Source organism: Coregonus lavaretus (assembly GCF_964263955.1).
Source record: "Coregonus lavaretus genome assembly, chromosome: 17".
Taxonomy (NCBI): Eukaryota; Metazoa; Chordata; class Actinopteri; order Salmoniformes; family Salmonidae; genus Coregonus; species Coregonus lavaretus.
Window position 1 is genome coordinate 2,613,755 of NC_140004.1, and position 23,651 is coordinate 2,637,405.

Consider the following 23,651-nt stretch of genomic DNA (forward strand, 5'->3'; position numbering starts at 1 on the left):
CAGGGGGGTAGCATACACCTATGGTAGCAAAGGCATGCTAGTGAAAAGCATTAGAATGTGCTAGCTTAGTGTCTCAATGCAATAGATACTTAAGACAGACATCAACGTGAATCATAAACAATGCCTGTCGAACTGGAGAGAAATATGAAGCCAATTCATTCTTGGTCTGACACATTGTACGCTTCCATTTTGTCTTTCTGGAGAGGTGGAAGCTTGGCTGATTTAAACAGCTGTGGAGATGTCACCTTCCCCCGGTGAAGCCTCACGCTTTTCCTACAATCCATTTGTTTTGCTCAAACAGGCAGTGCATGCATCTGCCTGCTGTCTGTGTGTGTACTGAAACTGCTGCAGTACAAAAACAACACAATTAGCTCTCCGTTGGCTCCCTGGGATCTCACAATACTTCTCAAATTCTTTGAATTTGGAAAAGATTCCCAGAGCTGGAAGACAAGTGATTGGCTATGAAGTGAGGAAGAAAAGGGGTAAAAGAGACCAGTGGCGGCTCCTGAAAAAATTCTCAGGAGGGGCAATTTTTCTGATGATTTAGGTGACCTACACACATTTTAAAAAAGATATGTCCAGCAACAACATGAAGACAGGGGCAGCATATAAGTCAATACCAGAAGCATTTATTGACTGATCTGGGGAGATGGATTCCAGTTTCTGTGACAGATTATAAATAATCTCTGATGCCTTTGTTATATTAGCTTTTGGTTGAATGTACTGTCGTAGTAAATATATAATGTTATAGCTTGGTCTGACTAAAATCTTGTGCATGACCCATTTTGTGTTGGGCGTTTGTTTTCAATCAATGCTGTTCCTATCCTATAACAATGGACAAAAGAGTCCTAGCTTGTCAGCCTTGTCAGCAGGTGGCCAAGGACAACACCCACGCCATAGGTCTCTCAGTTCTTCCAACTCACGAGTTCTTGCTCTGAGGACACACACACACACACACACACACATCATCACTGATAACACACACACACACACACATCATCACTGTTAAACACACACACACACACACACATCATCACTGTTAAACACACACACACACACACACAAAAATCCCCTCTCTTTAGGCTGAACATTTGAAGACAGAGAACCCGACTCAGAGCCAATGCAACAGTGGAGGGGACCTCGCCCAACTCATCAGGACCAATCAGAAGATCAGAACTACTAGATTCAACCTACATCATTTATTGTATAAAATGTCAGCACACAATGTTTTCGGGGCTCTCTTCAGATAGCTCCCTAAGAGTTTGACGAACGAGTCTGTGCACGCGATTCCAGATATCTTTACCTCTGAATAAACTGCCTTTATTATACCATATCCACCCTGTCCAAAGTCTCTACTTGGTCTCAGTTCTCCAGTAAACTTGTGATTATCAACAGTACACAACGGTAACAAACAATTGGGGGAACTCACGGGGCAGATAGTAAGGTCGCAGTGACACAGAAAGCAGTTCAATGTCGGGGCTCGGGGGTACAGAGTCGCTCTCTTACCAGGATCGATTTTCCCTGTGACTGTCAGATCGAGGTCCGCTCCGACCAGGGTGAAGCCGGCCGGCTCCACTTCTCTGTCCGGGACTCTGTCATCCAGCCAAGTCTCCCAGCTGTATTGGATTCCGCTGCCAGCAACGTTTTCATTATTTAGTCCGTTCGTAGCGGGTATGTACACGATCAACAAGATCAGTCCAAAACCCACCACTGGAAATCCATGGTTGGCAGAATGTTTGTAAACTAAGTGTACAAATTAAAAACATAAAATAACGCCACTAAGTGTACAAATTAAAAACATAAAATAACGCCACATTGCAGGTCGCAACAGAGACGCTGCTAGCCGCTATTTGCTTAGTTACGTTCATGGTTACGTCACGTATGACGAAAGCGCGTAAGTGCAAGCCCACAGACACCCATAGAGAATGTATTGAAAGCTTTGAAATTTGAAAAAAATAGATTTTACATGACAGGCTATGAGAGACTTCTGGGCGATTTTCAACCTGACTGAAATCGCCCAAAAACGGGCGGGGCCATTTGAAGCACGACTTTAGCCTGATTTGACATTTAGTGGCAGTCAGATCAGATTACAACACTGATAACTACTGTTGCCGTGATATAATTGATTAGAAAAAAAATCCCTTCCTTTTCCCGTTTGGCAGTGCGTCGCCCATATCGCCCTATTGAACAGGACGTCCCTGAAAGAGACAGAAAGAAGGGAATACATACAAAGGGAGAAAGAAAGGAGAGTAGAAGAAAAGGCGTAGGCTTGATGTTTGTTTTAATGACTGTAAAGGCGTCCGCATGCTTCCCATCCGAAACAGTTTGGAACACTTTGTACATATATTATGACTTTGTGAAGTCTTTGTTTGTTTTTGTCTTCGGCAGACTCAAATCCAATTAATATATTTTTTTGTCTGAAAAGCCGCTCGTGGGTGCAGTCACACATTTGTTTAAGGGCACATGCACATTCAATATTTTGAGGAGCAAGGGGCACATGATGGAATTTCAAATTCAGGCGCTAAACGATGTAGTTGTATACAGTGCCTTCAGAAAGTATTCACATCCCTTGTGTTATAGCTTGAATTTAAAATGTATTAAATTGAGATTTTATGTCACTGGCCTACACACAATACCCCATAATGTCAAAGTACAATTATGTTTTTACAAATTAATACAAAATGAAAGCTGACAGTAACTACCGGTATTCAACCCATTTGTCATGGTAAGCCTCATCTCTGTATCCTACGCACACAATTATCTGTAAGGTCCCTCAGTCAAGCATTGAATTTCAAAAACAGATTAAACCACAAAGACCAGGGAGGGCAGCTATTGGTACATGGGTCAAAAAAAAAAGGCAGACACTGAATATCCCTTTGAACATGGTGAAGTTATTAATTACACTTTTGGATGGTGTATCAATACACCCAGTCACAACAAAGATACAGGCGTCCTTCCTAACCCAGTTGTCGGAGAGGAAGGAAACCACTCAGGGATTTCACCATGGTGACTTTAAAACATACTTTAAAACAGACTTTAAAACAGTTCGAGTTTATTGGCTGTGATAGGAGAAAACTGAGGGTGGATCAATAACATTGTAGTTACTCCGCAATACTAAATGACAGCGTGAAAAGAAGGAAGACTGTACAGAATAAAACAAATTCCAAAAACATGCATCCTGTTTGCAATAAGGCACTAAAGTAAAACTACAAGAAATGTGGCAAAGAAATTAACTTTAAGTCCTGAGTACAAAGTGTTATGTTTGGGGCAAATCCAACACAACACATCACTGAGTATCACTCTTATTATTTTCAAGCATGGTGGTGGCTGCATCTTGTTATTGGTATGCTTGTCATCTGCAAGGATTTGGGAGAGCTAAGCACAGGCAAAAACCAAGAGGAAAGCCTGGTTCAGTCTGCTTTCCAACAGACACTGGGAGGCAAATTCACCTTTCAGCAGGACAATAACCTAAAACACAAGGCCAAATATACACTGGATTTGCTTACAGTTTTGACTTAAATCGGCTTGAAAATCTATGGCGAGACTTGAAAATGGCTCTCTAGAGATGATGAACAACCAGAGGTTGAAGAATTGTAAAAATAATATTGTACAATCCAGGTGTGCAAAGCTCTTAGAGACTTACCCAGAAAGACTCACAGCTGTAATCACTGCCAACGGTGATTCTAACATGTATTGACTCAGGGGTTTTGCGAATACTTATGTAAATGAGATATTTCTGTATTTCATTTTCAATACATTTGCAAAAATGTCTAAAAACATGTTTTCACTTTGTCATTATGTGGTATTGTGTGTAGATGGGTGAGAAACAAAATCAATTGAAATCCATTTTATATTCAGGCTGTAACACAACAAAATGTGGAATAAGTTAAGGGGTATGAACACTTTCTGAAGGCATTGTATGTCCAGGCAAGACCACGGGAGCTGGAAATCGGATTAATCTACAGAGTAATTCCACCGGTAAGTGGAACTGGCTAAATTTCATGTTTACTCGTTAGCTAATCAGTTTTGTTGGCTTGGGGTTGAGCGATATGACGTGTGCTGACGAGTTAGATGTATGTGTTGTGATCAATATTAGCGTGAGTAACAATAGTGGAATTGGCGGTTCGTCTTCAAAATAAAAGTCCCTATTGAAACTGATGCAAACGTATAAAAATAGTGAAAACATGCCACAATTGGACTAGATAATGCTAAACAAGGTTGGAATGTTGTCATATAAATTAAACAAAATACAATTGTTAGTTAACTTGACCCCCCAAAAAATGTAATCAGTTGAAATTGCACTGTGAATGTATTTGAATTCAGAATAGAATTGAGGGCATACTTACACTGAGTATACCAAACATTAGGAACAACTTCCTAATATTGAGTTGCAACCCCCTTTTCCCTCAGAACAGCCACAATTCATCGGGGCATGGACTCTACAAAGTGTTGAATGTGTTCCACAGGGATGGTGGCCCATGTTGACTCCAATGCTTCCCACAGTTGTGTCAAGTTGGCTGGATGTCCTTTGGGTGGTGGACCATTCTTGATACACACAGGAAACTGTTGAGCGTGAAAAACCCAGCAGTGTTGCAGTTCTTGACACAAACCGGTGCACCTGGCACCTACTACCACCACAGGGTTTTCCAAACTCAGAAATGTAAGTAAGTTGAGACCCCAAATGATTTCCAATTTCTTAGGCTGATACCCCTATTTCATGGGTGCACAATCCATAGGTTAGGCTGTACACTGCATATAAGTATACCCCCAATGCAACTCTGAATTCAAATACATCCACAGTGCAAAAACTGTAGTGTTTTTGTTAAGTTAACTAATTATTGTCTTTTGCTGAATTTATATAACAACATTCCACCCTTGTTTAGCATGATTTAGCCCAATTGTGGCATGTTTTCTCTATTTGTAGTCATTTGCATCAGTTTCAATGGGGGACTTTTATTTTGAAGGTGAACTGCCGACTCCACTATTGTTGCTGACGCTAATGTTGTTCACAACACACTGGTTTGCGTTAGCTAGCTAACTAGCAGCGTAAGTCACGCACAAACTATTGCCGGCCTTGTTGCGCTATCTAGCTAGCTTGCTTTGCATGGGACCTACATTAACGTTAGCACACAAGCTTGCTCTCGCTGTATTTATCGTCTGTTGGCCTACTCAGTCCAAGTTTCAAGCCATCTTTGTACAAAGGTAAATACAATTTGACAGGACCAAAGACCGTACAGTATGACTTCTGGGAACGCTTGCGAAGCAGACCAAGCAGACCAGGCCGGGGTTTGAGAAGTCAATGAGAGAAGTGAAAAATCTTCCGTAGTTGTTCATTTTCTCGAAATCTAAAGGCACAACATAGATTCGAGCCAATGTCTTAAGTAGTTCAACATGTCATTACTCCAACCTCGTGAAATTGCCTTTGATTTGACGACCTGTATGATCTGATTGGTCAAAATACCAATTAGTGGAGAAAATCATCAGAATTGGGCTGCCTGTGTCAATATAGGGACCCATGTTGTAGCCCACATGGGTTTGTCCATGTCTGGCCCAAAAGGTTAACCAAACTAGGTACCAGCTACGATTACCATTAAGAGTCATTGGATAAAGACCGAAATATTGCACTGGATCAGTAGCCTAAATACTTAATTATGTTTTCTTTTCACAGCTATCTATGAACAGGCCCGGATCAAACATAAAAAGGCAGAGGAGAATTCTGATCTGCAGACGGACTCAGACATGCCGAGGGGGGGCTGATTTTCCTATGAACACTGTCCACGATGTGGAGGCGATGGAACAAAATGAGTCGAAATGGCTTTCCTGAATGGAGTGGTAGGTGCTATGAAAGGGATATTGTAGTAGTATTTTGTAGTATTTTGTTCATTAGTCCACTATTAATAAAATTCCCAAAATTGTGCAGGTTAGCAATCAAGCTGGGAAAATTTCAAATGAGTGGATTCAGCTATTTCAGCCACACCTGTTGCTGACAGGTGTATAAAATAGAGCACACAGCCATGCAATCTCCATAGACAAACATTGGCAGTAGAATGGTTTTACTCAGTGACTTTCAACGTGGCATCGTCATAGGATACCACCTTTCCAACAAGTCAGTTCGTAACATTTCTGCCCTGCTAGGGCTGCCCCGATCAACTGTAAGTGCTGTTATTGTGAAGTGGAAACGTCTAGGAGCTCAGCCGCGAAGTGGTAGGCCACACAAGCTCACAGAACGGGACCGCTGAGAGCTGAAGCGCGTAAAAATTGTCTGTCCTCAGTTGCAACACTCACTACCGAGTTCCAAATTGCCTCTGAAAGCAACGTCAGCACAATAACTGCTCATCGGGAACTGCATGAAATAGGTTTCCATGGCCGAGCAGCCACACACAAGCCTCAAATGACTATGCACAATGCCAAGCATCAGCTTGAGTGGTGTAAAGTTTGAATCTGGGTTTGGCGGATGCCAGGAGAACGCTACCTGCAAGTACCCAATTGTCATACTTGAGTAAAAGTAAAGATACCTTAATAAAAATGACTCAAGTAAAAGTGAAAGTCACCCAGTACAATACTACTAAAGTAAAAGTCTAAAAGTATTTGGTTTTAAATATACTTAAGTATCAAAAGTAAAAATCATTACAAATTGCATATATTTAGCAAACCAGACGGCACCATTTTCTTGTTTTTTTAATTTACGTATAGCCAGCGGCACACTCCAACACTCAGACATAGTTTACAAACTTAGCATGTGTGTTTAGTGAGTCCACCAGATCAAAGGCAGTAGGGATGACAATTGTCCTGTCCTGCTAAGCATTCAAAGTGTAACGAGTACTTGTGTGTCAATGAAAATGTATGGAGTAAAAAGTACATAATTTTCTTTAGGTAGTGAAGTAAAAGTTGTCAAAAATATAAATAGTAAAGTAAAGATACCTGAAAAAACGACTTACATCTGGAAAGTATTCAAACCCCTTGACTTTTTCCACATTTTGTTACAGCCTTATCCTAAAATGGATAAAATCGTTTTTTCCCCCTCATCCATCTACACACAATACCCCATTATGACAAAGCAAAAACAGGTTTTTAGAAATGTTTGCAAATTTATTAAAAATAAAAAACTGAAACTACACATTTACAAAAGTATTCAGACCCTTTACTCAGTACTTTGTTGAAGCATCTTTGGCAGCGATTACAGCCTCAAGCCTTCTTGGGTATGACGCCACAAGCTTGTCACAACTGTATTTGGGATGTTTCTCCCATTTTTCTCTGCAGATCCTCTCAAGCTCTGTCAAGTTGGATGGGGAGTGACGCTACACAACTATTTTCAGGTCTCTCCAGAGACGTTCAATAGGGTTCAAGTCAGGCCTCAAGCTGGGCCACTCAAGGACATTCAGAGACTTGTCCAGATGCCATTCCTGCGTTGTCTTGGCTGTGTGCTTAGGGTCGTTGTCCTGTTAGAAGGTGAACGTTCGCCCAAGTCTGAGGCACTGAGCGCTCTGGAGCAGGTTTTCATGAAGAATCTCTCTGTACATTGCTCTGTTCATCTTTCCCTCGATCCTGACTAGTCTCCCAGTTCCTGCCTCTGAAAAACATCCCCACAGCATGAAGCTGCCACCACCATGCTTCACCGTAGGGATGGTGCCAGGTTTCCGCTGGACGTGACGCTTAGCATTCAGGGCAAAGAGTTCAATCTTGGTTTCATCAGACCAGACAATCTTGTTTCTCATGGTCTGAGAGTCCTTTAGGTGCCTTTTGGCAAACTCCAAATGGGCTGTCATGTGCATTTCAATGAGGAGTGGCTTCCGTCTGGCCAATCTACCATAAAGTTCTGATTGGTGAAGTGCTGCGGAGATGGTTGTCCTTCTGGAAGGTTCTCCCATCTCCACAGAAGAACTCTGGAGCTCTGTCAGAGTGACCATCTGGTTCTTGATCACCTCCCTGCCCAAGGCCCTTCTCCCCCGATTGCTCAGTTTGGCCGTGCGGCCAGCTCTAGGTGGTTCCAAACTTCTTCCTTTTAAGAATGATGGCCACTGTGTTCTTGGGGACCTTCAATGCTGCAGAAATGTTTTGGTACCCTTCCTCAGATCTGTGCCTCAACAAAATCCTGTCTCGGCGCTCTCAGACAATTCCTTTGACCTTTGGCATGGTTTTTGATCTGACATGCACTTCAACTGTGGGACCTTATATAGACAGGTGTGTGCTTTTCCAGATCATGTCCAATCAATTTAATTTACCACAGGTGGACTCCAATCAAGTTGTAGAAACATCACAAGGATGATCAGTGGAAACAGGATGAACCTGAGCTCAATTTTGAGTCTCTTAGCAAGAGCCTGAATACGTACAGTAGCAGTCAAACGTTTGGACACACCTACTCATTAGGTTTTTCTTTATTTTTCCTATTTTCTACATTGTAGAATAATAGTGAAGACTTCAAAACTTTGAAATAACACATATGGAATCATGTAGGAAGCAAAAAAGTGTTAAACAAATTAAAATATATTCTAAATTTGATATTCTTCAAATAGCCACCCTTTGCCTTGATGACAGCTTTACACACTCTTGGCATTCTCTCAACCAGCTTAACCTGAAATGCTTTTCAAACAGTCTTGAAGGAGTTCCCAGATATGCTGATCACTTGTTGGCTGCTTTTCCTTCACTCTGCAGTCCGACTCATCCCAAACCATCCCAATTGGGTTGAGGTCGGGGGATTGTGGAGGCCAGGTTATCTGATGCAGCACACCATCACTCTCCTTCTTGGTCAAATAGTCCTTACACAACCTGGAGGTGTGTTGGGTCATTGTCCTGTTGAAAAACATATGATAGTCCCACTAAGCCCAAACCACATGGGATGGCGTATCGCTGCAGAATGCTGTGGTAGCCATGCTGGTTAACTGTGCCTTGAATTCTAAATAAATCACAGACAGTGTCAACAGCAAAGCACCCACACACCATAACACCTCCTCATCCATGCTTTACGGTGGGAACTACACATGCAGAGATCATCCGTTCACCCACACCGCGTCGCACAAAGACACGGCGGTTGGAACCAAAAATCTCCAATTTGGACTTCAGACGAAGAACAAATTTCAACCTGTCTAATGTCCATTGCTCGTGTTTCTTGGCCCAAGCAGGTCTCTTCTTCTTATTGGTGTCCTTTAGTAGTGGTTATCTTCACCAGCAGAGGTAACTCTGGGTGTTCCATTTGCTGTGGCGGTCCTCATGAGATCCAGTTTCATCATAGCGCTTGATGGCTTTTGCGACTGCACTTAAAGAAGTTCTTGAATTTCTCTTTGCTTATTTGAGCTGATCTTGCCCTAATATGGACTTGGTCTTTTACCAAATAGGGCTATCTTCTGTATACCACCCTTACCAAGTCACAACACAGCTGATTGGCTCAAACGCATTAAGAAATAAGAAATAAATTCCACAAATTAACTTTTAAGAAGGTACACATGTTAATTGAAAAGCATTCCTGGTGACTACCCCATGAAGCTGGTTGAGAGAATGCCAGGAGTGTGCAAAGCTGTCATCAAAGCAAAGGGTGGCAATTTGAAGAATCTCAAATATAAAATATATTTTGATTTGTTTAACACTTTTTTGGTTACTACATGATTCTATTTAATAGTTTTGATGTCTTCACTATTATTCTACAATGTAAATTTTTTTTAAAATAAAGACAAACCCTTGAATGAGTAGGTGTGTCCAAACCTTTTACTGGTAGTTATTTTATTTAAATCTACAAAATAATCTACCATTTTTATTTTTTTCACTTCGTCATTGTGGGGTATCGTGTGTGTATATCGATCAGGATAAAACTGAATGTAATCCATTTTAGAATAAGGCTGTAACGTAACAAAATGTGTAAAAATTCAAGGGGTCTGAATACTTTCCGAATGCACTGTAAGTAGTAGTACTTTAAAGTATTTTTACTTAAGTACTTTACACCAATGGTTCGGGCTAGGCCCGTTAGTTCCAGTGAAGGGAAATCTTAACACTACAGCATACAATGACATTCTAGACGATTCTGTGCTTTCAACTTTGTGGCAACAGTTGGGGAAGGCCCTTTCCTGTTTCAGCATGACAATGCCCCTGTGCACAAAGCAAGGTCCATACATAAATGGTTTGTCGAGATCGGTGTGGAAGAACTTGACTGGCCTGCACAGAGCCCTGACCTCAACCCCATCGAACACCTTTGGCATGAATTGGAACGCCAACTGCGACCCAGGGCTAGTTGCCCAACATCAGCGCCCGACCTCACTAATGCTCTTGTGGCTGAATGGAAGCAAATCCCCGCAGGAACACTGCTGTACTGAAAGTCCTCTATCTTGAGAATGTCACTGCTGACATGCACATTTTCGGGATTGTTTACAGGGTGAGGAAACCAATGTGTACATTTGTCATTTGATTGAACTATCCTTTTAATCAGAGTTCCTGCATTGCATTTGATCTGATTTATTTGATAAAGAAAACTGCTTTTGTCATCTCTTAAGGTTGTTTGGGAAGCAGCATCTTGGGCAATTTATGAAGCCCAACATTAACCCACATAAATCCCAATATGGCAACCACATGTGGGGCCAATGTGTATACTGAGGACAACACTTTGTTGGTCCCTGTTAGGGCCCTGTGTAGCTCAGTTGGTAGAGCATGGCGCTTGCAACGCCAGGGTTGTGGGTTCGTTTCCCACGGGTGGCCAGTATGAAAAAATGTATGCACTCACTAACTGTAAGTCGCTCTGGATAAGAGCGTCTGCTAAATGACTAAAATGTAAAATGTTTCTGTCATGGGGCCTGTGGAACAGCCCTTCATTAACCCATATGGGCCCCACATGGAAATGTTGTCTGGGAGAAAGACACAGTGAGGCAAATAGGCAGTGTAGTCCTCTCTCCAAATAAATTCAACACTGAGATGGGCAGTCACTTCTGATCTGGTCTTTTTGTTTTTTTCTCAAGCCTCAGAACTAATGCATTAGGAGGGTTCTCTTTCTCAGGAACATTCTGTCTGGAGCTCCTCGGTGAAGGCTGACTCAGTTTTCCGCAGACATGTCTGACGGAACGATCGGGGGAAACATCTATCCTGTGTCCGACTGCTTCTGTCTGTCCACTTCAGCTGGTGACATGTGACTAACTAAGTACAGAGGATACCAAACAAAGGCACTTACTCGTGCTATGTCACTTCGGTGGCCTGGCTTTCGGGTTCTTTAGCAAACCTTCGTGGACAAGGCAGCCGATCTCACTAACTTCACCTAACTTTGAAGCACTGTTTCAGACAATATGTAAATACCATCATCACCATCATCATATCATCATCACCATCTCCCACTGACCTGAGTTCTCATCCACTCTCTCCTCCACCGTATGGTCCTTCTGGTGGACCCATTCACTGTTACACTTGAAATAGATCTGAGTAGCGGGTGTGGCCTTGCAGTAGAGATTGACAGGTTTGTTCTTGATGATGTATGCCTCCTCAGGTTCCATCAGGAAGTGGGGGAGTGGCTCCGGGGGGTCCGAGGGAAATGTCTCGGGCAGCTCCCTCAACCCCAGAAAGCCATCCTCATCTCTCACTGCAGAGAGAGAGATGCGGAGGGAGAAAGAAAGAGACAGAGGAAGAGAGAGAGAAAAAAAAAATATATAGAGAGATATAAATAAGAGGTTAAACATTATACTAAATATCAGCATTACAATACATACACAGTGTACAAAACATTATGAACACCTGCTCTTTCCATGCCATAGATTGACAAGGTGAATCCATGTGAAAGCTATGATCCCTTGTTGATGTCACTTGTTAAATCCATTTCAATCAGTGTAGATGAAGAGGAGGAGACAGGTTAAAGAAGGATTTTTAAGGGTGAATGGGCAAGACAAAAAATGTAAGTGCCTTTGAACGGGTTATAGTAGTAGATCCTAGGCGCACAGGTTTGTGTCAAGAACTGCAACGCTGCTGGGTTTTTCACGCTCAACAGTTTCCCATGTGTATCAAGAATGGTCCACCAACCAAAGGACATCGAGCCAACTTGACACAACTGTGGGAAGCATTTGAGTCAACATGGGCCAGCATCCCCGTGGAACTCTTTTGACACCTTGTAGAGTCCATTCCCCAACAAATTGAGGCTTTTCTGAGGGCAACTCAACATTAGGAAGGTGTTCTAATGTTTTGTACACTCAGTGTATGTCAGACAATTGTTCTGCAAATACCTATCAATCGTGTTTGTCCTCAATATGACCACCACACAACAACTTCACAAAATCAAATTAAATGAACAACAATTGGCTCTTCTTCACATAAGTGCAATTCAGAATTAGTCATGGTAACGGAAAAGCTTTTCATTATAATCAGTTCTGACATTTTCTCTGATGAAGGTTCTACAAAAGAGTCAGTGGAGAGAAGTGGAGAGTTCAAAAATTTGGGGTCACTTAGAAATGTCTTTGTTTTCCAAAGAAAAGCAATTATTTTGTCCATTAAAATAACATCAAATTGATCAGAAATACAGTGTAGACATTGTTAATGTTGTAAATGGCTATTGTTGCTGGAAACTGCAGATTTTTACAAAAACAAGTGATCTAATGATTCTGTCTCTTCGCAGCAAAATCTGCAGAGCTGGGATGGTTGTATCCCCCATATATATAACATTATATTGGTTGCAAGAATTTTGTATAATAATTTACATTGAAAAGTCTAAGTTTTGAATCCGGCGTCATTTTTTGTATCAGTTCATAAACCATGTACCATGGATTCGGTACATCGAAAATTTCCTCCCAACTTTTTTGCAACCTGTATGGTGCAGCTGTTCATGTATTGGTTCTTAAATGAAACTGGTATACTTTTTTATTTATCACAATTTTCTTCAGCCAATTTTGGTCTTTAATGCAGGGCCAAAAGACAAGTTCCTTACCTTATCCCCTTTCCACTTGCCTCCTCCATTTTTGCGGTAATGCTGCAATCAATTGGTTGTAATTTTGGATAGAGCAGACATTTCCATATATTTTTGTTAACTGTATGTGTTACATAACTCCCCCAGTGCTATTTATGATATCATTTAAAAAGATTATACAGTCTTTGTTATTTTTTATAATGTAATTGTTTATCAATTTGTATATTTGAGTTTAACCATATTAATTGTTCTAATATTTGTTCTGTCATTTCCGGTGGATTAAACTGAAATTGCAACCAGCTTTCTATGTGTTATGTGGGCAGCTTGTCTCTCCCTTTTCTGTTTCCCTTCCTCCTTGTTTTGTCCCCTCTTTGTCTGTTGTATCTGTATGTGTGTTTGTCCCCTTTATGTGGGTGTGTCTGGAGTGGATCAGGGGGCGTGCTCAGGATCTGCCTCTCCTGTGCAGCTGCGGGTTGTTTCCAGTGATTCCTGCCTACGCAGCTGCATCCTATTCGCTCATCAACCTGCACTACTAATTCCTGGGCATGGCTCTCCACCGGCGCCAGATCGTTGTTCTTACTAGAGCGGTAACTTGGCTCACCAGTAAAGTTATATTATCTTAGTCTTCAGCCTGGCTTTTTACTCTCCTTAACCTGTCGTTTGTTTTGTCTTCAGTTCAGACATACCTCCCTGCCTGCCTGCCTGCCTCAGCCTCTCCTTCCTCCGGAGCCGACTAGCCCACTCTGTTCCTTTTCTTCAGTTGTTTTTTGGACTAAGACAAATTGAACTTTTATTAAAATAATTTTTGTTTCCTCCACTCCCTTAGTCGTGTTTGTTTCTCTGAGTGCTGGGTTGAACCATAGCGTAACAGAACGATCTGGCCATGGACCCAACAGAGAAACAGCACGGGGCAAACGAAGACAGCTTCCAACAAGCTATCCAGGCTCAAGGAACGTTGCTAGGACAGCATGACCAATTGATTCGGACTCTTGTGGAAGATAATCATCAATTGCTGAACCAGGTGACTCAGTTAACTACACAAGTCTCTAAATTGTCTGTTATCAGTTCTCCATCTCTCTCTGACCCCCAGTTTGATGCACCCCAAGTTGTTTCCTCGGACATTATGCAGGCTTCGTTCCGTCGGGAACCCCCTGTCACGTCGCCTGAACCGTTCAATGGAGAATTGGACAAGTGCCGGGGATTTTTGCTTCAGTGTGACTTGATTTTTTGGCAGAGACCACTGTCGTTCTCTACTGATTCCTCTAAGGTACATTATGTTCTGGGGCTGTTAAGAGGGAGAGCTCTGGTTTGGGCTGAGGCTGTGTGCTCAGATCAAACTTTGACTGGATTGACTTTTGCTGATTTTTCTGCTAAATTGAAGACTGTTTTTGACCATCCTGACCATGTGGGTAATTCCTCCAAGATACTTTTTAATTTGAGGCAGGGTTCTAACAGTGTGGCAGAGTACTCTATTGAGTTCTGGACGTTGGCAGCGGACTCCAAGTGGAACAATGTGGCACTTCAAGGAGCATTTCTAAACGGTTTGAATGAAGCCATTAAGGATGAACTGGCTGCTCGTGATGAGCCACATGATTTACATTCTCTCGTTTCCCTGTCCATTAAGCTAGACAACCGGTTGCGGGAGAGGCGTCGGGAGAGAGGCGGTCGGCCACATCTAGGAGGACGAGTTCCCCAGCCTTCAACCACTCGAGTCTCGCCTCCCCGGAGCCGGCAGCTTCTTGTTCCTGATCCCATCCCGAGCACAGAGGAGGAACCAATGCAAGTGGGTCGAGCTCAACTACCTCCAGCAGAGCGGCAACGGCACCTCCAGGCAGGTGAGTGCCTGTACTGTGGAGACGCCACACACATTCTGGCTACATGCCCTAAGCGGCCCAAAAGACAAGGCTCGCTCGTAACGGTGGGTCTACTTGCGAGCCCAGAGTTAGATCCGGAACCCGTCATTCCCCGATTACAAGTACCTGTAACCTTACGTTTCCAGAGTCATTCCCTGCCACTCTCAGCTCTCATAGACTCAGGTGCAGAAGACAACTTTATTAGCCACCAGTTCGTTACACAAGCTCGTATCCCCATGGAGCCACTACCTACCCCCATTCGGGTCACAGCCCTTGATGGGCGCCTCCTTGCGGAGATAACTCATCAAACCTCCCCCGTTTTCCCTAGTGATTTCTGGCAATCATTGTGAAAGCATTCAGTTAAGAGTTATGTCTGGCTCAGCTACCTCACTAATCCTTGGCTTCCCCTGGTTGGCTCTTCACAACCCACAAATTGATTGGACACGTCACACCATTCTCAGTTGGAGCACTAACTGCCATTCAGAGTGCCTTAGATCAGCGGTTCCCCCCACTAAGTGTAACCCAACTCATCCCTCAGCTCCTCTCGATCTGTCATCTGTCCCCAAAGAATACCATGACTTAGCGGAGGTTTTCAGTAAGGACAAGGCTCTGTCTCTACCACCACATAGGCCTTATGATTGCCCTATTGAACTGCTTCCTGGTGCTCCCTTGCCCTCTAGTCGCTTATACAATCTGTCCCGACCGGAAAGAGAGGCAATGGAGCAGTATATTGGGGATTCTCTGGCCTCGGGCATAATCCGTCCCTCGTCGTCTCCTTTGGGTGCAGGGTTCTTTTTCGTGGAAAAGAAAGACAAGTCGTTACGCCCCTGTATCGATTTCAGGGGTTTAAACAACATAACTGTTAAAAACAAGTATCCCCTTCCACTCATCAACTCAGCTTTTGAACCTCTGCATGGCGCCACAGTTTTTTCCAAGCTCGACCTCAGGAACGCTTATCACCTTGTCCGAATCTGAAAGGGAGATGAGTGGAAAACCGCTTTCAACACTCCACTGGGACATTTTGAGTATTTGGTCATGCCCTTTGGGCTCTCAAACGCCCCTGCTGTTTTCCAAGCCATGGTGAACGATGTTCTTAGGGATTTTTTGAACCGTTTTGTCTTTGTATACCTGGATGATATTCTTGTTTTTTCCAAGTCACCCGAGGAGCATGAGTCACACATCCGTCAAGTCCTTCAACGGCTCTTGGAGAACAAGCTGTACGTCAAAGCAGAAAAGTGTGAGTTCCACAAACAGTCTACATCGTTCCTTGGTTTCATAATTGAGAGCGGGCAGGTGAAGGCGGACCCCGAGAAGATCCGGGCAGTGACGGAATGGCCCACACCCACCACCCGTAAGCAACTTCAACGATTTTTGGGCTTTGCTAACTTCTACCGTAGATTCATTAAGGGTTTTAGTAAAGTGGTGGCACCCCTTACTAGACTCACATCCCCAAAAGTCCCTTTTCTGTGGTCCCGTGAGGCGGACCAGGCGGTAGGGGTTTTGAAGGAACTGTTTTCCACCTCCCCCGTGTTGATACACCCCAATACCTCTCTGCAGTTTGTTGTGGAGGTGGACGCGTCGGACTCAGGTGTGGGAGCAGTCCTCTCCCAGCGCTCCCCCACTGACCAAAAGCTTCACCCCTGTGCTTTTTTCTCCAAGAAATTGTCACCCACAGAACGGAATTACGACGTTGGAAACCGGGAACTGCTGGCGGTTAAGCTAGCACTGGAAGAATGGCGGCACTGGCTGGATGGAGCTGAACTGCCGTTTGTGGTCTGGACAGACCACAAAAACTTGGCTTACATCCAAGCCACTAAGAGACTCAACTCACGCCAAGCCAGATGGGCGGTGTTTTTTTTTAGTAGGTTTAACTTTATTCTTACATACAGACCGGGGTCAAGAAATGTTAAACCAGATGCTTTGTCCCGCCAGTTTGCTGACCCTTCGGAGACCAGCGAGCCTGAGGCAGTCCTGCCTTCCTCATGCGTCGTGGCGGCAGTACAGTGGGAGATCGAGTCTCTTGTGAAGACTGCACTTGCCACGGACCCGGGACCGGGTGATGGACCTCCCAACCTACTCTTTGTTCCCGAGACGGTCCGGTCTCAGGTGTTGCAGTGGATTCACACCTCCCGTTTTGCTGGTCACCCTGGGATGAGACGCACGTTGACGCTGCTTAGGAGACATTTTTGGTGGCCTTCAATGGAAACTGACGTTCGGGCTTTTGTGGCAGCCTGTTCAACCTGTGCTCGGGGCAAAGCCTCCCATCAGTCCCCTTCGGGGCTGCTGCGACCCCTCCCAGTTCCCAGCCGTCCCTGGTCCCACATTGCCATGGATTTTGTCACCGGCCTACCCAAGTCTGAAGGTAATGATACTATACTTACCATTGTGGACAGATTCTCTAAATCTGTCCACTATATAGCATTACCAAAATTACCGTCTGCCAGTGAGACAGCGGACCTCCTAGTCCAACATGTATTCCGTCCCCATGGAATACCTGTGGACATCGTATCTGATAGAGGCCCACAGTTTACTTCCCGTGTTTGGAAGATTTTCTGTTCTGCTTTGGGTGCTTCCGTTAGTCTGTCCTCAGGGTTTCATCACCAGACCAACGGTCAAACAGAAAGAGCCAATCAAAACCTCGAAGCAACCCTTCGTTGTGTGGCTGCTCAACATCCATCATCCTGGGCCAAACATCTGCCTTGGATAGAGTACGCCCACAACTCCCTCACCACCTCTGCCACCGGTCTTTCACCCTTCGAGGTTACCATGGGTTATCAACCCCCTCTGTTTCCTGCTCAGGAGAAGGAATTGGCTGTTCCTTCGGTTCAGGAGAACCTCCGCCGCTGCCAGAGAGTGTGGAGCGACGCTCGGGAAGCATTGCTTCGGACCACCGACAGGAACAAGACGACAGCGGATAGGAGCAGGACTCCCGCACCTGTGTTTCATCCTGGTCAAGAGGTTTGGCTGTCATCAAAGAACGTACCTCTTCGTACCAAATCACGCAAGCTGTCTCCTCGGTACCTGGGTCCGTTTGTGGTGGAGTCCATCATTAACCCCGCTGCGGTTCGTTTGAAGTTGCCTTCAGCCATGAAGATACACCCTACTTTCCACGTCTCCCAACTGAAACCTGTGTCCTCCAGCCTTTTGTGTCCGCCGGCTGATCCACCTCCACCTGTTCGCCTCATTGACGACCATCCGGCCTACACCGTCAGTAGGCTCCTGGACTCTCGGAGGCGGGGTAGGGGTCTCCAATACCTAGTCGATTGGGAAGGTTATGGACCAGAGGAGAGGTCTTGGGTCCCTAAGCGTTTTGTGTTGGATCCTCAGCTGATCACGGACTTCCATCACGACAACCCTGACAGGCCTGGTGGGTCGCCAGGTGGCGACCATTGAGGGGGGGGGTACTGTTATGTGGGCAGCTTGTCTCTCCCTTTTCTGTTTCCCTTCCTCCTTGTTTTGTCCCCTCTTTGTCTGTTGTATCTGTATGTGTGTTTGTCCCCTTTATGTGGGTGTGTATGGAGTGGATCAGGGAGCGTGCTCAGGATCTGCCTCTCCTGTGCAGCTGCGGGTTGTTTCCAGTGATTCCTGCCTACGCAGCTGCATCCTATTCTCTCATCAACCTGCACTACTAATTCCTGGGCATGGCTCTCCACCGGCGCCAGATCGTTGTTCTTACTAGAGCGGTAACTTGGCTCACCAGTAAAGTTATATTATCTTAGTCTTCAGCCTGGCTTTTTACTCTCCTTAACCTGTCGTTTGTTTTGTCTTCAGTTCAGACATACCTCCCTGCCTGCCTGCCTGCCTCAGCCTCTCCTTCCTCCGGAGCCGACTAGCCCACTCTGTTCCTTTTCTTCAGTTGTTTTTTGGACTAAGACAAATTGAACTTTTATTAAAATAATTTTTGTTTCCTCCACTCCCTTAGTCGTGTTTGTTTCTCTGAGTGCTGGGTTGAACCATAGCGTAACACTATGGCTTGTTTTAAAAATAGCGATATTTTGGAGATTATTTCATTTTCAGCTCATGAATCATGGGACCAACACTTTACATGTATATAAACTGTAAATATATATATTTATAAAGAAATATATATATACAGTTGAAGTCGAAGTTTACATACACCTTAGCCAAGTACATTTAAACTCAGTTTTTCACAATTCCTGACATTTAATCATAATAAAAAATCCCTGTTTTAGGTCAGTTAGGATCATCACTATATTTTAAGTATGTGAAATGTCATAATAGTAGAGACAATTATTTATTTCAGCTTTTATTTATTTCAACACATTCCCAGTGGGTCAGATGTTTACATACACTCAATTAGTATTTGATAACATTACCTTTAAATTGTTTAACTTGGGTCAAACGTTTCGTGTAGCCTTCCACAAGCTTCCCACAATAAGTTGTGTGAATTTTGGCCCATTCCTCCTGACAGAGCTGGTGTAACTGAGTCAGGTTTGTAAGCCACCTTGCTCGCACATGCTTTTTCAGTTCTGCCCACACATTTTCTATAGGATTGAGGTCAGGGCTTTGTGATGGCCACCAATACCTTGACTTTGTTGTCCTTAAGCCATTTTGCCACAACTTTGGAAGTATGCTTGTGGTCATTGTCCATTTGGAAGACGCATTTGCGACCAAGCTTTAACTTCCTGACTGATGTCTTGAGATGTTGCTTCAATATATCCACATAATTTTCCTTCCTCATGATGCCATCTATTTTGTGAAGTGCACCAGTCCCTCCTGCAGCAAAGCACCCCCACAGTTTGATGCTGCCACCCCATTGCTTCACTGTTCTTCGGCTTGCAAGCGTCCCCCTTTTTCCTCCAAACATAACGATGGTCATTATGGCCAAACAATTATATTTTTGTTTCATCAGACCAGAGGACATTTCTCCAAAAAGTACCATCTTAGCAGTTGCAAACCGTACCAAAAAGTACCATCTTAGCAGTTGCAAACCGTAGTCTGGCTTTTTTATGGTGGTTTTGCAGCAGTGGCTTCTTCCTTGCTGAACAGCCTTTCAGGTTGTGTCGATATAGGACTCGTTTTACTGTGGATATAGATACTTTTGGACCTGTTTCCTCCAGCATCTTCACAAGGTCTTTTGCTGTTGTTCTGGGATTGATTTGCACTTTTCGCACCAAAGTACGTCGATCTCTAGGAGACAGAACGTGCCGTTGAAGGTAGGCCTGGAAATACATCCACAGGTACACCTCCAATTGACTCAAATGATGTCAATTAGCCTATCAGAAGCTTCTAAAGCCATGACATCAATGATGTCAATTACAGTTCTACAGTAAGAGTCGTCGGGTGAGGTTGTGTCTCTCTCTGGCGGGAGGTAAGCTTGGCTTATATGGCTTATATGGGGTCGAGTAAAGCTTAAACATGTATTTAGATTGTAGATAGGTATTGTAGGTAGTTATCGTGGGTTATTGTAGTTATCGTAGGTTATTGTAGTTATTGTAGGTAAGTATTGTATTCGGCTGAGCCCGGTGAAGCACGAGGCTAGCTAACCCACTACCTGGACTAGCTAGCGGGTAGCTACTGGTAACTATTAGCAACTGTGGATAGTTGTTTCACGCTTGAGAGTACCTGTAATTATGCCAGCTAGCTGCCTACCATTCAGCTGTTTTTCTAACCTCATTGTCTGAAGCGTTGGCGTTAGGTAGTTAGTAGCTATTGTATTCAAAATGTAGTTAGCTTGTTGCTACCTGGATAGCTAACTAAACAATAGCTGGAACGACCTAGCGAACAGACGCGAACTGGCTGAGTCGATTCAGTGGCTAGCTTTGCACTTGGCTGGCTAACAGTAGCTGCTAGGGGTAAGTTATAACCTACATTTGTGTTTTTTTTTTTTACATACTGGTAACCAGAGTCATTCAAGGGAATTTGGGACATGGGTGACTAGTTAACGTTAGCTTGGCTCTCTCTGTGTGTTCGTGCCGTGGGAGGAGTTTTTTTTTTCGTTGGCAGAGAGCAATGGCTAGCTAGTATGCAAACTATTCTAGCTAACTAACTGGCTGAATAAGTTGACGACAGACTCGCTCAAGCTGTCGGGACTAACCCAGAACTTTACACAACGTTAGACACGGACACGGATGATCTGCTTGGCGTGTTGAAACACTGGTGGCTTGTTGTGGCCGAGTATTGGTGCTAAACCATGTTGCTGGAGGCTGGCATGCTAATTGGCTGTGGCGTCATAGGATTTGGTGCCCTGTACGGTTTTCAACGAAGAATACTGTACCAAGTTAGCTAGCTGAATAAACTAATTTAGTCTATTCCTAGAAAACATTGAACCGCTGTAGTTTACAACAATTATAGTTTCTGAGGTGGAAGTTGGGAGAGTTATATTTGGGTGTTTCAGTGAAACGTAAGTGAGGGAGGCCCCGCTCTCTCGCTTTCCCAGATGTTTAGTTCATTTCATTCCGATCTCCTTTGCATTATTGTAGCCATTTTCTGTAGCCTGTCAACTATGTGTCTGTCTATCCCTATTCTCTCCTCTCCGCACAGGCTATATAAACGCCTCACACCTCGTGGCTGCTGCCACTCTAACCTGGCGGTCCCTGCACCCACGACCCACGTGGAGTTCCAGGTCTCCGGCAGCCTCTGGAACTGCCGTTCTGCGGCCAACAAGGCAGAGTTCATCTCAGCCTATGCTACCCTCCAGTCCCTCGACTTCTTGGCGCTGACGGAAACATGGATTACAACAGAAAACACTGCTACTCCTACTGCTCTCTCCTCGTGTGACCATATGTTGTCGCATACCCCGAGAGCATCTGGTCAGCGGGGTGGTGGCACAGGATCCTCATCTCTCCCAAGTGGACATTCTCTCTTTCTCCCCTGACCCATATGTCTATCTCCTCATTTGAATTCCATGCTGTCACAGTCACTAGCCCATTCAAGCTTAACATCCTTATCATTTATCGCCCTCCAGGATCCCTTGGAGAGTTCATCAATGAGCTTGATGCCTTGATAAGTTCCTTTCCGGAGGATGGCTCACTCCTCACAGTTCTGGGTGACTTTAACCTCCCTACGTCTACCTTTGACTCATTTCTCTCTGCCTCCTTCTTTCCGCTCCTCTCCTCTTATGACCTCACCCTCTCACCGTCCCCCCCTACTCTTTACTAGATGCTGTTCTTCTACTAATCTCACTGCAACTACCCTCCAAGTCTCCGATCACTACTTTGTATCCTTTTCTCTCTCGCTCTCCTCCAACACTACTCACTCTGCCCCTACTCAGATGGTAATGTGCCGTCGCAACCTTCGCTCTCTCTCTCCCGCTACTCTCTCCTCTTCCATCCTATCATCTCTTCCCTCTGCTCAATCCTTCTCCCTCCAATCTCCTGATTCTGCCTCCTCAACCCTCCTCTCCACCCTTTCTGCATCCTTTGACTCTCTATGTCCTCTATCCTCCCGGCCGGCTCGGTCCTCCCCTCCAGCTCCGTGGCTTGACGACTCATTGTGAGCTCACAGAACAGGGCTCCGGGCAGCCGAGCGGAAATGGAGGAAAACTAGACTCCCTGCGGACCAGGCATCTTTTCACTCCCTCCTCTCTACATTTTCTTCCTCTGTTTCTGCTGCTAAAGCCACTTTCTACCACTCTAAATTCCAAGCATCTGCTTCTAACCCTAGGAAGCTCTTTGCCACCTCCTCCCTGCTGAATCCTCCTCCCCCCCCCTCCTCCCTCTCTGTGGATGAATTCGTCAACCATTTTGAAAAGAAGGTTGACGAAATCCGATCCTCGTTCGTTAAGTCAAATGACACCGCTGGTCCTGCTCACACTGCCCTACCCTATGCTTTGACTTCTTTCTCCCTCCTCTCTCCAGATGAAATCTTGCGACTTGTGATGGCCGGCCGCCCAACAACCTGCCCGCTTGACCCTATCCCCTCCTCTCTTCTCCAGACCATTTCCGGAGACCTTCTCCCTTACCTCACCTCGCTCATCAACTCATCCTTGACCGCTGGCTATGTCCCTTCCGTCTTCAAGAGAGCGAGAGTTGCACCCCTTCTCAAAAAATCTACACTTGATCCCTCCGATGTCAACAACTACAGACCAGTATCCCTTATTTCTTTACTCTCCAAAACTCTTGAGCGTGCCATCTTTAGCCAACTCTCTTGCTATCTCTCTCAGACTGACCTTCTTGATCCAAACCAGTCAGGTTTCAAGACTGGTCATTCAACTGAGACTGCTCTTCTCTGTGTCACGGAGGCTCTCCGCACTGCTAAAGCTAACTCTCTCTCCTCTGCTCTCATCCTTCTAGACCTATCTGCTGCTTTTGATACTGTGAACCATCAGATCCTCCTCTCCACCCTCTCCGAGTTGGGCATCTCCGGCGCGGCTCACTCTTGGATTGCGTCCTACCTGACAGGTCGCTCCTACGAGGTGGCGTGGCGAGAATCTGTCACCGCACCACATGCTCTCACCACTGGTGTCCCCCAGGGTTCAGTTCTAGGCCCTCTCCTATTCTCGCTATACATCAAGTCACTTGGCTCTGTCATATCCTCATATGGCCTCTCCTATCATTGCTACGCCGACGACACACAATTAATCTTCTCCTTTCCCCCTTCTGATAACCAGGTGGTGAATCGCATCTCTGCATGTCTGGCAGACATATCAGTGTGGATGATGGATCACCACCTCAAGCTGAACCTCGGCAAGACAGAGCTGCTCTTCCTCCCGGGGAAGGACTGCCCGTTCCATGATCTCGCCATCACGGTTGACAACTCTGTTGTGTCCTCCTCCCAGAGTGCAAAGAGCCTTGGCGTGACCCTGGACAACACCCTGTCGTTCTCCGCTAACATCAAGGCGGTGACCTGATCCTGTAGGTTCATGCTCTGCAACATTCGCAGAGTACGACCCTGCCTTACACAGGAAACGGCACAGATCCTAATCCAGGCACTTGTCATCTCCCGTCTGGATTACTGCAACTCGCTGTTGGCTGGTC

At 44.8% G+C, this 23,651-nt stretch overlaps 1 protein-coding gene across 1 annotated transcript in view; it reads right to left on the reverse strand.

Annotated features, from left to right (window-relative positions):
- LOC311144279 (netrin receptor UNC5C-like) overlaps window positions 1-23,651 on the reverse strand; it is a gene marked incomplete at its 3' end in the record, with an annotated part of 327,628 nt that overhangs the window by 213,913 nt on the left and 90,064 nt on the right. The window contains exon 2 of the mRNA XM_084180292.1: window positions 11,312-11,548. Within this exon, the coding sequence (XP_084036418.1) occupies window positions 11,312-11,548 (237 nt within the window). The remainder of the gene's footprint in view (window positions 1-11,311; window positions 11,549-23,651) is intronic.